Here is an 11,365-nt window from a genome sequence, read left to right on the forward strand (position 1 = left end):
AGATTTGCATGTCGAACGTAGCCCAACCATGACTCAAGCAAACATCAAACTTTGAAGCCCAAGACAACAACTTTGCCCAAATCCAAATCCTGTTATCAAACTTGAATCCTATACTTTACATTCCTAGGCATTCTCAGCCCCAGATCACACAACAAGAACCGAAACGCAACCTTAAGTTCATCAACTACACAGGTCACATATATGAGAAAAAAACACTATCTATCATGGTTTTTGAATCGAATTCACAGTTTTAGATATTTGTTAAACGAACAAAGGAATCAGCACCAGGCCTATCACAGCACCACAACAGCACCAAACCTAACCACAGTCCTCGAGCATTAACAACGAAAAATCATGCACAAGGGACCCTAATCTCTATGAAAATTACATTAACCCAATCGAACCCTTCATACAGTGGTAGAAATGAAATCATGATCAACACAAAACCATCATAAAGATAGTAAAACCTTAATCAAAACAAGAAGCGAAGCAAACAATTCATATAGCTCTTCTAGTTCCACATATTCATCAAATATAAGAAGGGAAAGGAAAGGACGAAGCTTTATGTTGTTTCTCGAAGTTCTAACAATGGCGATGGTAGCTAGTTTCAGCAAGCGATGGCAGCTCCAGCTCCTCCTTCGTTCCTTGGCAGTCTTTTACTCTCCCCTGCTCTCTTTTCCAGCCGCCAAACCCTTTGTTTCCCTTTTCCTCTTTTCCTTCTCTCTGCCGATCCTTTTTCTTTTTTTATTCTTAGTTTTTTCCTTAGTTTCCTTAGTTTTCTTAGCTTTTCTTGCCCTTACTCATAGCCCTTTTCTTTTTCTAGTTTCTTCCTTTCTCCCTCAATCTCCTTGCTGCCCAGATTCTTCCCTACTCTCTCTAGCCGTCTCTTTTTCCCTTGCTTTCTTTTTCTCCTAACCCTCACTCGATCTCCCTATTCTCTCTTGCTCTCTCTCTCCCTTGTTTACTCAGAAACTCCTGTAATTGCTCCTTGTTTTTGTTCCTCAGACCCGCAGCTTCCTCTTCCCTTGCCGTTGTTTTTCCTTTTCTCCTCAGCCGTCCCTCCCCAGCTCTCTCGCTTTCTCTCTTTTTTTCCTTTTTTCTTTTTTCTTTTTCCAGCCAGCTCCCCTACCCGTAGCTTTTCCCTTGCTTTTGGATACGGGGTAGGAGCGGTCCTCAGACGACCGCTCCTGAACGGTCTCCTCACAATAAAAAACGTGAGGAGACAAATGAGCCAAGTCAGCAAGGCTGAAGCAGGGCACAAAAACGACGCCGTTCCAAATAAAAAAATGTTGACTTCCAAACGGGAGCAGACGGAGCAAACGGAAGAGAATTGGTTTTTGAAATTCAAGTTGAAATTTTGAATTAGCCGCAGAAAACAAAATTGAGGGAAGCGTCTTCATGTGCTTGTGAAGGTAATCTACTCTGACCAACCACTCACTGAAGGTAGAAAACTGAAGTTCGGGTGGGATTCAACCTACTGGGTGTTTCTAGGTGAAGTGGGTGTAGTCTACTCTGATGAATGTAGCAATTGACAGAAAAGTGGGTGGAGAGGCAGGCGGCATGGAAGAAGCAAACAGAGATGAAGCCAAAGTTTGTCCGTAAAACTGAATAGCAGAAGCAGCTGTGGTCTCCAATTGGGTATAAGAGTGTTGTATGTATTCTGAATGCGTGCAAGAGCGGCGGTAAGGTAGAAGCAAATAGAGGAAATTCAACATCTCACGAAACCAGATTTTGTCCTTCAACTTAATAGCAGAAGCAGCTACGTCTCCGACTTCGGTGAAACGTGAAGCGTATTAGCAGACCAAGGTAACATGATTGAACCATGTCAGTAATTGTGGCCAATAATTTGTCACCCAAATGCACATCTGTTAAAGGAAGGATGAAATTAGAGTCACTGAAGGCATAATATGAAGATGATAGAAGAATAGTGAAGTTGTACTGTATTTGTATGTGTGTACCGTATCTGTGTGTGTGTGAGCATTCAGCTTTTCAGTGATGGACTATAATGGGATAGTAGTTTTTGGAAGACCTAGGGTTATGTATTCAAGTAAACTGTCGACTGGAATTAGGGAAAGATGAGAGAAACAAAGTCACATTTAACATTAATGAATATACATCTTGTTGTAAATTAGTTACATGTTATAGCCACCGTATTACAATTGATATGAATCATTGTGCATGTAGTAATTGATCCATGCTGATGGAGCAATATTAGTTTGCCCCTCTCCTGACCATACAGTGTGTATAAAATGGAGGTGTAGAGTTGAATGAGGTGAAGCAGAGGAAAAGATACATATGTGAATAATAAATGGGTGAACCTTGTGTTGTAAGTCAATTACATGATGTAAGAAATATATTACAATGAGTAGAAAGTAGGGTTATGTATTCAAGTAAACCATCGACTGGAATTAGGGAAAGATGAGAGAAACAAAGTCACATTTAACAAGTGAATGAATATACATCTTGTTGTAAATTAGTTACATGTTATAGCCACCGTATTATAATTGATATGAATTATTATGCATCTAGTAATTGGTCCATGCTCATGGAGCAATATTAGTTTGCCCCTCTCTTGACCATACAGTGTGTATAAAATGGAGGCGTAGAGTTGAATGAGGTGAAGCAGAGGAAAAGACACATGTGTGAATAATAAATGGGTGAACCTTGTGTTGTAAGTCAATTACATGATGTAAGAAATATATTACAATGAGTAGAAAGTACGTGTTTGGCCCTCAAAATATAGAAAAAGTAGAAAATGTGGAGTTGGTTTATGCTGTTGTTATTAACGAATGACATAAGGTCCAGTGAGCTAAAGAACCTAGAATCAAAATATAATCACCAGCGTGGATGTACATACAGTTAAAATAGACTTACATCGTGTGACCAATACATTACAGTCCGTATAAGTTAGTGTACATGGAGTTGTATTTGTACATAGATAATGCCGTTGTCTTAGAGTAAAAGTAAGGTGATGTGAATCATTAATCATATTGATAAGCGTAATAATAGGATTTAGTATACGAGTAATGTGTGATTCATAACACATTATAAATGGTAATATACATTTATATTGTCGTTTATGTACATATTATTCATGAAATGTTGCAAATTAGGGTGTTTGATGCATAATTGGCAGGAGCAGAAGTAATGGATTGCAGTAAATTGGCAGAAAATGGGACCCCTGAGTTAGGAATGGAGTTCAACAGTGAAGAGGATGCGTACAAGTTTTACAACAAGTATGCCTTTAAAATGGGTTTCAGTGTACGTAAAGACTATCTGAATAAAGATAAAGACGGCGTGACCACGTCTAGGAGATATAGTTGCTGCAAGGAAGGTGTGAAACGCAAGTACGAAGGTGATGTGATGCCAAAGAGGACACGAGCGCCGACGAAAACAGGGTGTGGAGCTAAGATGGTTATCGTGTTGTTTAGAGGGACAATGAAGTACCGTGTGCATGACCTTGTCTTAGAGCATAATCATGAGTTGCACATTGCTCAATGTGCTCACATGATGCCATCACAAAGAAAAGTGAGTGTGGCTCAAGGATTCCAAGCTGAAATAAGCGAGGATGCTGGGCTTTCATTGAAACAGAGCCATGAGCTTATGGGAACGGAAGCAGGTGGGATGGGTAATGTGGGATATACTCGGGATGATCTTAAACGATATCTTCGAACGAGACGGGGAATGAGCTTGAAATATGGAGAAGCAGGTAGCATGCTGAATTATTTTCAAGAGCAAACACTCGAGAATCCATCCTTTTTTCATGCCGTACAGCTGGACTGTGAAGAACAAATAACGAATATCTTTTGGGCTGATGCAGGAATGTTAATTGACTACAACTTTTTTGGAGACGTAGTCACATTCGACACAACCTACAAAAGAAATAAAGAATACCGGCCACTTGGAGTATTTGTGGATTTTAACCAGCATAGACAAATTGTGATATTCGGTGCTGCGCTTATGTATGATGAGACGATAGATTCTTTCAAATGGGTGTTTGGTACATTTCTAGTAGCAATGTGCGGAAAACATCCAAGTACCATACTAACCGACCAAGATCACGCCATGGCAGCCGCTCTTTCAATTGTCATGCCTGAAACATTTCATGGTCTATGTACGTTTCACATAAGGCGTAATTTTATGAAACATCTTGGCAATCACTACAAGGAAAATAGTGATCTTCCATACATGTTTGGTGCCTGCATATATGAGTTTGAAGAAGTGGAACAATTCAATAGGGTGTGGGAGGCGATGGTGAAGAAACACAATCTTGAAAATAATGAATGGCTCTCCGGGTTGTATAAAATTCGTGATAAATGGGCAAGGTGCATGATGAAAGAAAGATGGACCGCGGGAATGCGAAGCACCCAACTCAGCAAAAGCCTAAATGCAGCAATTAAAAATCATTTGAAACTGGATCATGACCTTGTGCAGTTCTTTAGACATTTCAATCGGGTGGTTGATGAAAAGAGACATAATGAACTGATCTCAGAATATGAAATGAGGCAAAAGCTCCCCATGGTAGGGTTAAGGCAAACACCTATGCTTGTGCATGCATCAAAGACGTATTCACCAACCGTATTTGTTGCATTCCAAAATGAATATGACGAGTCAACAGCTATGGTTATATTGAGACAACAAGATGCAGCGATGTTTGTGGAGTTTGCGGTCATGAGGTATGATGGAGGACCTGAAAGAATAGTAGTATTCAATCGGAATGATCTAAGTGTACGTTGCAGTTGCAAAAAATACGAGAATGAAGGCATTTTATGTGGGCACGCGTTGAAGGTGTTTGATACCGTGGGCATAAAAATAATTCCTCCTGAATACATTAAGAGGCGATGGACAAAAAGAGCTCGGGCTGGAGACTGTTTTGATCGGCGAGGATAGGAAGTTGTGGCTGATTCTAAAGTAATGATTTCAACTCGTTATCGGGAGCTCGCTCCAGCCATGATTAAGGTCGCAACTCGAGCAGCAATGTCGGAGGACACCAGCAAAGTAGCAATCACTGTCATATCCGATTTGTCAAAGAGAGTTGAGCTCCTCCTCTCAGAAAGCGAAGAGCAACCTTTGCAAAATCAAAAAAATCTGAATATGGAGGAACGAGATAAAATTGAAATTGTAAATGAAATGGGGGAGGCAGTAGTCGCAAGAGGCATTAAAAAATGAGGCGGTGGGAAGAAAAGTAGAGTAATGCGAAGTTGGGTCGATAAATTTGACAGAGTAAAAAGAAAATCTAGATTATCAAGAACTACACAGACTACGGTATGGATCAAATTTTGGTACTTGGGGAACATTTATGCTAAAACTAAGTTATTGTTATACTATTAACTAAAGTTTAGGTAACATTCATTATGAAATAATATTATTGTCGTGTCAATACTGTAGGTCTCAGAATCGGAGCCGACATCGGTTTCATTTGAGGAATACATGTTTATGGGATGCCGTTCATCTACTGACTCTGTTTCGGTTAGTATAAAATGGACATGACTCTTGCTTTTATTTGGATGTTTCTAACAGCATAAATAGTTACATTGATGTTACATTGTGTAATAATGTTGTTACGGCCGTCATCCCTCCTGATATACGTATTTTGTTTGTCTTATACAATGATTTGGCCCATACGAAACTTGTAGATGCATTCAATGAGTCAGACAGTGAATGGCCCTCCAAATGTTGTTACTCCCGATATCGATGAAAGTCAAACGGTATGCATACATTTAGTAGTTAAAATAAAACCTTCTTGTTCATTTAGTAGAGCTATCTTTTTTTCTTTAATTGTAACAGTGGGTTCCCGAAGGCTGTCAAATCATGCAAATTATGTAGTTAACGTATGCTCGCTTTAATAACGTATTATTTTTTATTATTCCAAGGTCCACCGTTTGGCTAATCAGGGGCCTCCTGCAAGTGTCCCTACAGAATGGATGCATCCCAGATTTTCTATTTTTTCCAAGCATAACTCTGTCAGAGATGTCTTAATGGTCTGATATATCATTTTTGTTATAATGTCTAGTCCAATTTAACTTTATAAGTGAGCAATATAGGCACTGGTAATGATTTGTTGACAGTCGATTACTTATACTATATAATGTAGGAGGAGCGTGGGGGAATTTCAACACACTGTGATGTTGATGCATATCATGTATTTGCACCATCACCTCAGGTGACAAATTTTTATCGTTACAGCACATATTTATGTAATGTTATTAATTGGAGACTTGGAAATCATATATCATTAATCGTATGTTTTATTAATAATATTTGCTGATTTGCCATCGTTACGCATTTCAGGGAAGAAATAACACACAGGGATTGTAACTACGCGTTGACGTCGTCTCCCCCCAGAATGAGGTTGATGAATGATGTGTAACTATACATTTTGAACGAGACATTAAGTGGTTGTCCCAACCTGAGAATGTTGCATATGCACGTTACAAGCAGTTAATAAACTGTTACAACTTATTGACGAGGTTATACAGACACCATTGATGTTTCACTCTTTTCAAATTTAGACAAGTGGATTACAATTGTAATCACATCTAGTGTTAGTAGTCATCAATAGTTTGTATTGGGTTGTATAAAATTGTTAGAAAATTATAAAGTTGGTAGAAAATTGAAGTAACATTTTTACAATAGAATTGAACGTGTTTTTTGTGATCGGATATTTTTCACTAAATCGACCATAACAGTTGAATGGTTGTCGTGATATGTATACCATTCTACTACATTCAATTGCATACCTTAATAACATATTTATTGGCATAGATCGCACCGCCAAAGGTACGATGTATAAGATAACACAATCTAAAGTCTAAATTGTCTTGATTTTGTTATGATGATAAATTCGAATTATTATTGGGCTATTTTTATAAAACATTATCATTTAGGCCATTTGTTTTGCATCGCTTGACGAATTTAGTGCACCATTGACATGATATATCACAGGCACATCAATTGGTATTACAAGTTTTTAGGTTAATTAAATTATGGTCAAGCCAGGTCACGACCACATGTTGGTAATAGGTGCGCATAAGAAAATGATTCCTTGGAGAACTAATTTGTAACGTTAAAATGAAGTTTTACAATGCAACAAAAAGGAAGAACGAACAGTACACAATGGGTTACAACCAGTTAGGCATATGTTATTGTTATGTTACAACTAGTTACGACTGTTTAACAGGCATGATTAATATCCAAATATGGTAAGCAATTTGTTTGAATAGAGATTATAATGAGTATAGTTTTACCGCTACCCTAACAAACATTGAACTACATCCCTTGTTATCAGTTGTATCCCATACAACACTTGGGAACGCCGTCATGCATTAGACAATGGGGTATGTACCTTTGAAAGTCATCGTCGCTTGATTCAGTAAAGTCAGATAGGTCGGGATCGGATATAAGCATGGGATCTGCTAAAATGTGCTGAACATCAAAATGTTTTCCAATACCATGTCTTTTTGCGGCTTGGATCTCGTGAAACCTGTGAAACCTACGCTCCATTTGCATAACTTCTCGCTGTAGTCTATGTAATACGCTTGCATCATTGGCTTGTGGTCCTATAACAAGATCCGCCAATCTTGTTCTCGGGACGCGGAGGCCATGCCAGCGACAAAATACCTGTAATTCCATTCTTCGCTCACGAACAGGCTCCCATATGGGTTCATGGTCCATAACGGAATAGCCAGACGGTAGATGATTATTGACGGTATTTTTAAAAATGTGACCAGCTAGTCCCAGAGAGTTGTTGGTGTTAAGGGGAGCGTTCTTGAACTTGCGTTTGGTACCATATAAAATCCTCCCGTCTGGTGTTTCGTACTTGCTGATGGCATTTGTTGGACCCAACGATACTTTCCGTCTTTTTTGCCGAACATTTGATGGTGAGCTTGTATGAGATCCTTCGTTTGTGGATTGCATGACTATGCTGATATCTACTGCTTTTTGGTTGGATGAAAGAAAGGATCTACTGATAAAGAAAAAGGTGGGAGAAAAAAAGAGGTAGAAATTTTTAACGGAGCACCTGTTTCAGACCATGCATAGTAAATGGTTTCTTCTGGCAACTTGACCAACTGCTTGCTGTGTCATTTCATGCTGTTCTCCACAGGATAGTACTCCTGGGTGAGTTGGTGAAGCCATGGAAACCACTTATTAACGAGAGAATAGACTCAACGTTTGGTCAAATGTATAGTGTGTGGATGGAATAATGGTTCAATTCGATTGGATCATGACCTGTACTCCAACAACAATTGGGTCGTGAATACCCAGTTATACATCAGTCACCTTACCTTTCAAGTGTAACAAGAAGTTGCAACCAGCATATGTACGTTACAAGAAATTAATAAGCTGTTACCGCTTATTGATGTGCTTGTACAGGCACCTTGTCATTTGCTTGTATGTTAAAACTTAGACAATTTGTTTATAATTGTATTAATGATAAGTATTACAGATAGTTGGGGAAGCACTTCAATAGGTAGTACTCCTTCAGTACAGAAATGAACTTACAATTGGCGGCTCGGCTTGGTTCCACGTGACCACATAATAAGTAACAGTTTCACAGAAGAACATGATACTTCGTTGGGACAAGTAATTTGAAAGTATGGTAACTAATATTTAAAATGCAACAAATTTTGATTACGCCATGTACCATTTTGAGTTACAACTAGTTATATATATGTTATAATTCATTACAACTAATGAATTTGCAATCGGCAGTTTTTCGTCTTATCTAGTTAAAACTAGTGATATTACAACTAGAAATTTTCTGATATTACAACTAGTGATACTACAACTAGTTAATATCTGATGAACCTTTCCTCTTCTCTTGTTTGTGCAATTGCACTCGGCACAAACAACAAGTCCTCCCCCCAACACATAAAATTTCATTAGACACTTTAGTAAGTGTCTAATGAGAACATAAAGATGATCGATTCGAACCCCAAAACAATTGATGTAGCGAGGCCTTCTCGAACATCTCATTAAATTAGCGAGATCTTCTCGAACATCATACAACCTACTGGCTGCTATTTGGCAGCCAAGAACTTGATTTTTGTGTGAACCCTCTATTGATGACACTGCAATTGAAGTTAGAGGCGGGTTGAAGAATACTAATAATAAATTTCAGGCACGAGTTCATTGCCACCCTTCAGTAGAATGATATGGGAAGTGTGAAGTAATTTAAAATGAAAAATGTTTGTGCAGTAATGAAAGGTGGACGAAAATTTTTTTGTTGTTGAGAGATATACTACTGCACCCGCGCCCTTTTATAGTCCGCCAACAAAGAACAATGTGCTAAAATATCACTGGACAATGCATTCCAGGGCAAACAATTTCGTCCTGGCAGTGGAAGCTGTAGAGTTCAATGCATGCCATTGAACTGTGTCACATCTGTTCAGACAATAAAACAAATTATGCAACTTTTGTCATGAAATGACCTGTACACCAATATTAAGGGTCACGTGGATAAAGAGTTACACATCAGTGGCCTGTACGTTTCACTTTGTACGGATTGCATTACAACCAGTTGAGTGTATGTTACAATTCATTATAACTAATGAATTTGCAATCAGCAACTTTTCGTCTGCTCTATTTAAAACTGAATAATATTCCAACTAGATATTCCCCGATGTTACAACTAGTGATAATACAACTAGTTAATATTCGATGAAACTTTCCTCTTCTTTTGTTTGTGCTATTGCCCTTGGCAGAAACGATAATTCCTCCCACTGACACATTAAATTTCTTAGACACTTTATTAAGTGTCTATTGAAAATAGTTACAATGATCGTTTCGAACCCCAAAACATTGGGTAGCGAGGCCTTCTCGAATATCTCATTAAAATAGTGAGATCGACATTTTTGCATATGAAGCCAACTAGTATATCACGGGAGAAGAGACTGTAGACTCACATGCAGTGCTTGAACCATGTCAGATAAGTTTCGTTACATACAAAGCGTCAGATTTGTAGTACCGACAGTGAATATACGTGTTACGTGCTGTTTCTAATCGTTTACAGGACAGCAATGTCGTCCCAAATGTGGAAGCATCATAATGGGTCACATGCTGCTAGTGAACTATTTCAAATCAATTCAGACAATAAAATAAATTTTGCAGCTGTCTTCTTGTTCTGGTCCTGTACACCAACTTTGAGAGGGGTGGAAGACTACTAATAATAAATTTTGTATTCGGGTTCATTGCCACCCTTCTGTAGTATGAAATGGGAAGTGTGAAGTGGAATACAATGAAAAGTGTAAACGATAATGAAAGGGGGATGAACAAACTTTTGTTGTTGTGGGATATAAAACTACAACTGCGCCCTTTAATAGTCCGCATGACCCTCCCAATGTCCTAAAACATCAAGGGCCAACGTATTTCAGACCAACAATTTCGTCACGACAGTGGAAGCTGTAGAGTCACATGCAGCTGGTGAACTATGTCATGATTCATTTTGGACAATAAAATAAATTTGACAGCTTTCATCATGGAATGACCTGTACACCAACATTAAGGGTCACGTGCATACAGGGTTACATATCAGTGACCTTACGTTTCACTATGTGCATACACAGTTACAGTCTACAGGTAAGTTACAAACCTTCGACAACATTTTTTTGGCCCAGGTCAGATGTGTAACACTCTATGGCCTTGCAAAGTTTATGACCTAAATTTACTACCTCTGTGTGCGATTCGTACCTCCTCAACCGGAATAATAGTGTATTATTTCTTTTTATGTTATATAGTAAAAAAATTGACTTTTACGGTGTTATCGTTTTAGACACAAAGGTGCATTATCAACATTGACCCTGTGACTCGACGAGATCAACAATAATATTGTTTTTAGATATAAAACCTTGTTTGGTTACCACTTGCACAGCTACAACACCTGTTGCGCCTAAACTATGTCAATTCAGAATATTTAGGTACAAAGCGTGAAATTTGTAGTACCGCCACTGTTGATAAGTGTTACGTCGCGTGGGTAATCAGTTACAGACAATAACACAAATTTTACAGCTTTTATCGTGAAATAACCTGTACGCCAACATCGTGGGTCACGTGGATACAGGGTTACACATCGTTGAAGTTAAATTTCACTATGTCCATACACAGTTTCATTATTTTTCACGGCAACTTGCAAGGTTATGTAAGATAAATTATTGAATTAGTACACGGCATCTATGGTTTACTACAGCTTGCTCATCAACTGACAAAATGAGAAGCCAACAGTTGTTAGAAGTACCTACTTTGCGTTAATACCATACAAGGATGAAAAACTACCCGCCAAACCGCTCACGAATACGGGTCCAATCTGGATAAAGCGGAGTCAGCGAAAAATTGCTATTAGTAGCAACAGAAGGGCGACCGCTACCGA

General features: G+C 38.5%; 1 protein-coding gene across 1 annotated transcript; it reads left to right on the top strand.

Moving 5' to 3' along the window:
• The first annotated feature begins 3,147 nt into the window (after positions 1-3,147).
• LOC113782332 (protein FAR1-RELATED SEQUENCE 5-like) lies at positions 3,148-4,890 on the top strand. The gene has a single exon (XM_027328224.1). It carries the CDS (start codon positions 3,148-3,150, stop codon positions 4,888-4,890), a length of 1,743 nt encoding a protein of 580 aa, XP_027184025.1.
• Positions 4,891-11,365: the final 6,475 nt, after the last annotated feature.

Source organism: Coffea eugenioides, chromosome 9, assembly GCF_003713205.1.
Source record: "Coffea eugenioides isolate CCC68of chromosome 9, Ceug_1.0, whole genome shotgun sequence".
In the NCBI taxonomy this organism is placed as follows: domain Eukaryota; kingdom Viridiplantae; phylum Streptophyta; class Magnoliopsida; order Gentianales; family Rubiaceae; genus Coffea; species Coffea eugenioides.

What these genes read in the sequence shown, in the direction of transcription:
- LOC113782332 (XM_027328224.1), top strand. Translation starts at nt 3,148, where the DNA reads ATGGATTGCAGTAAATTGGCAGAAAATGGGACCCCTGAGTTAGGAATG.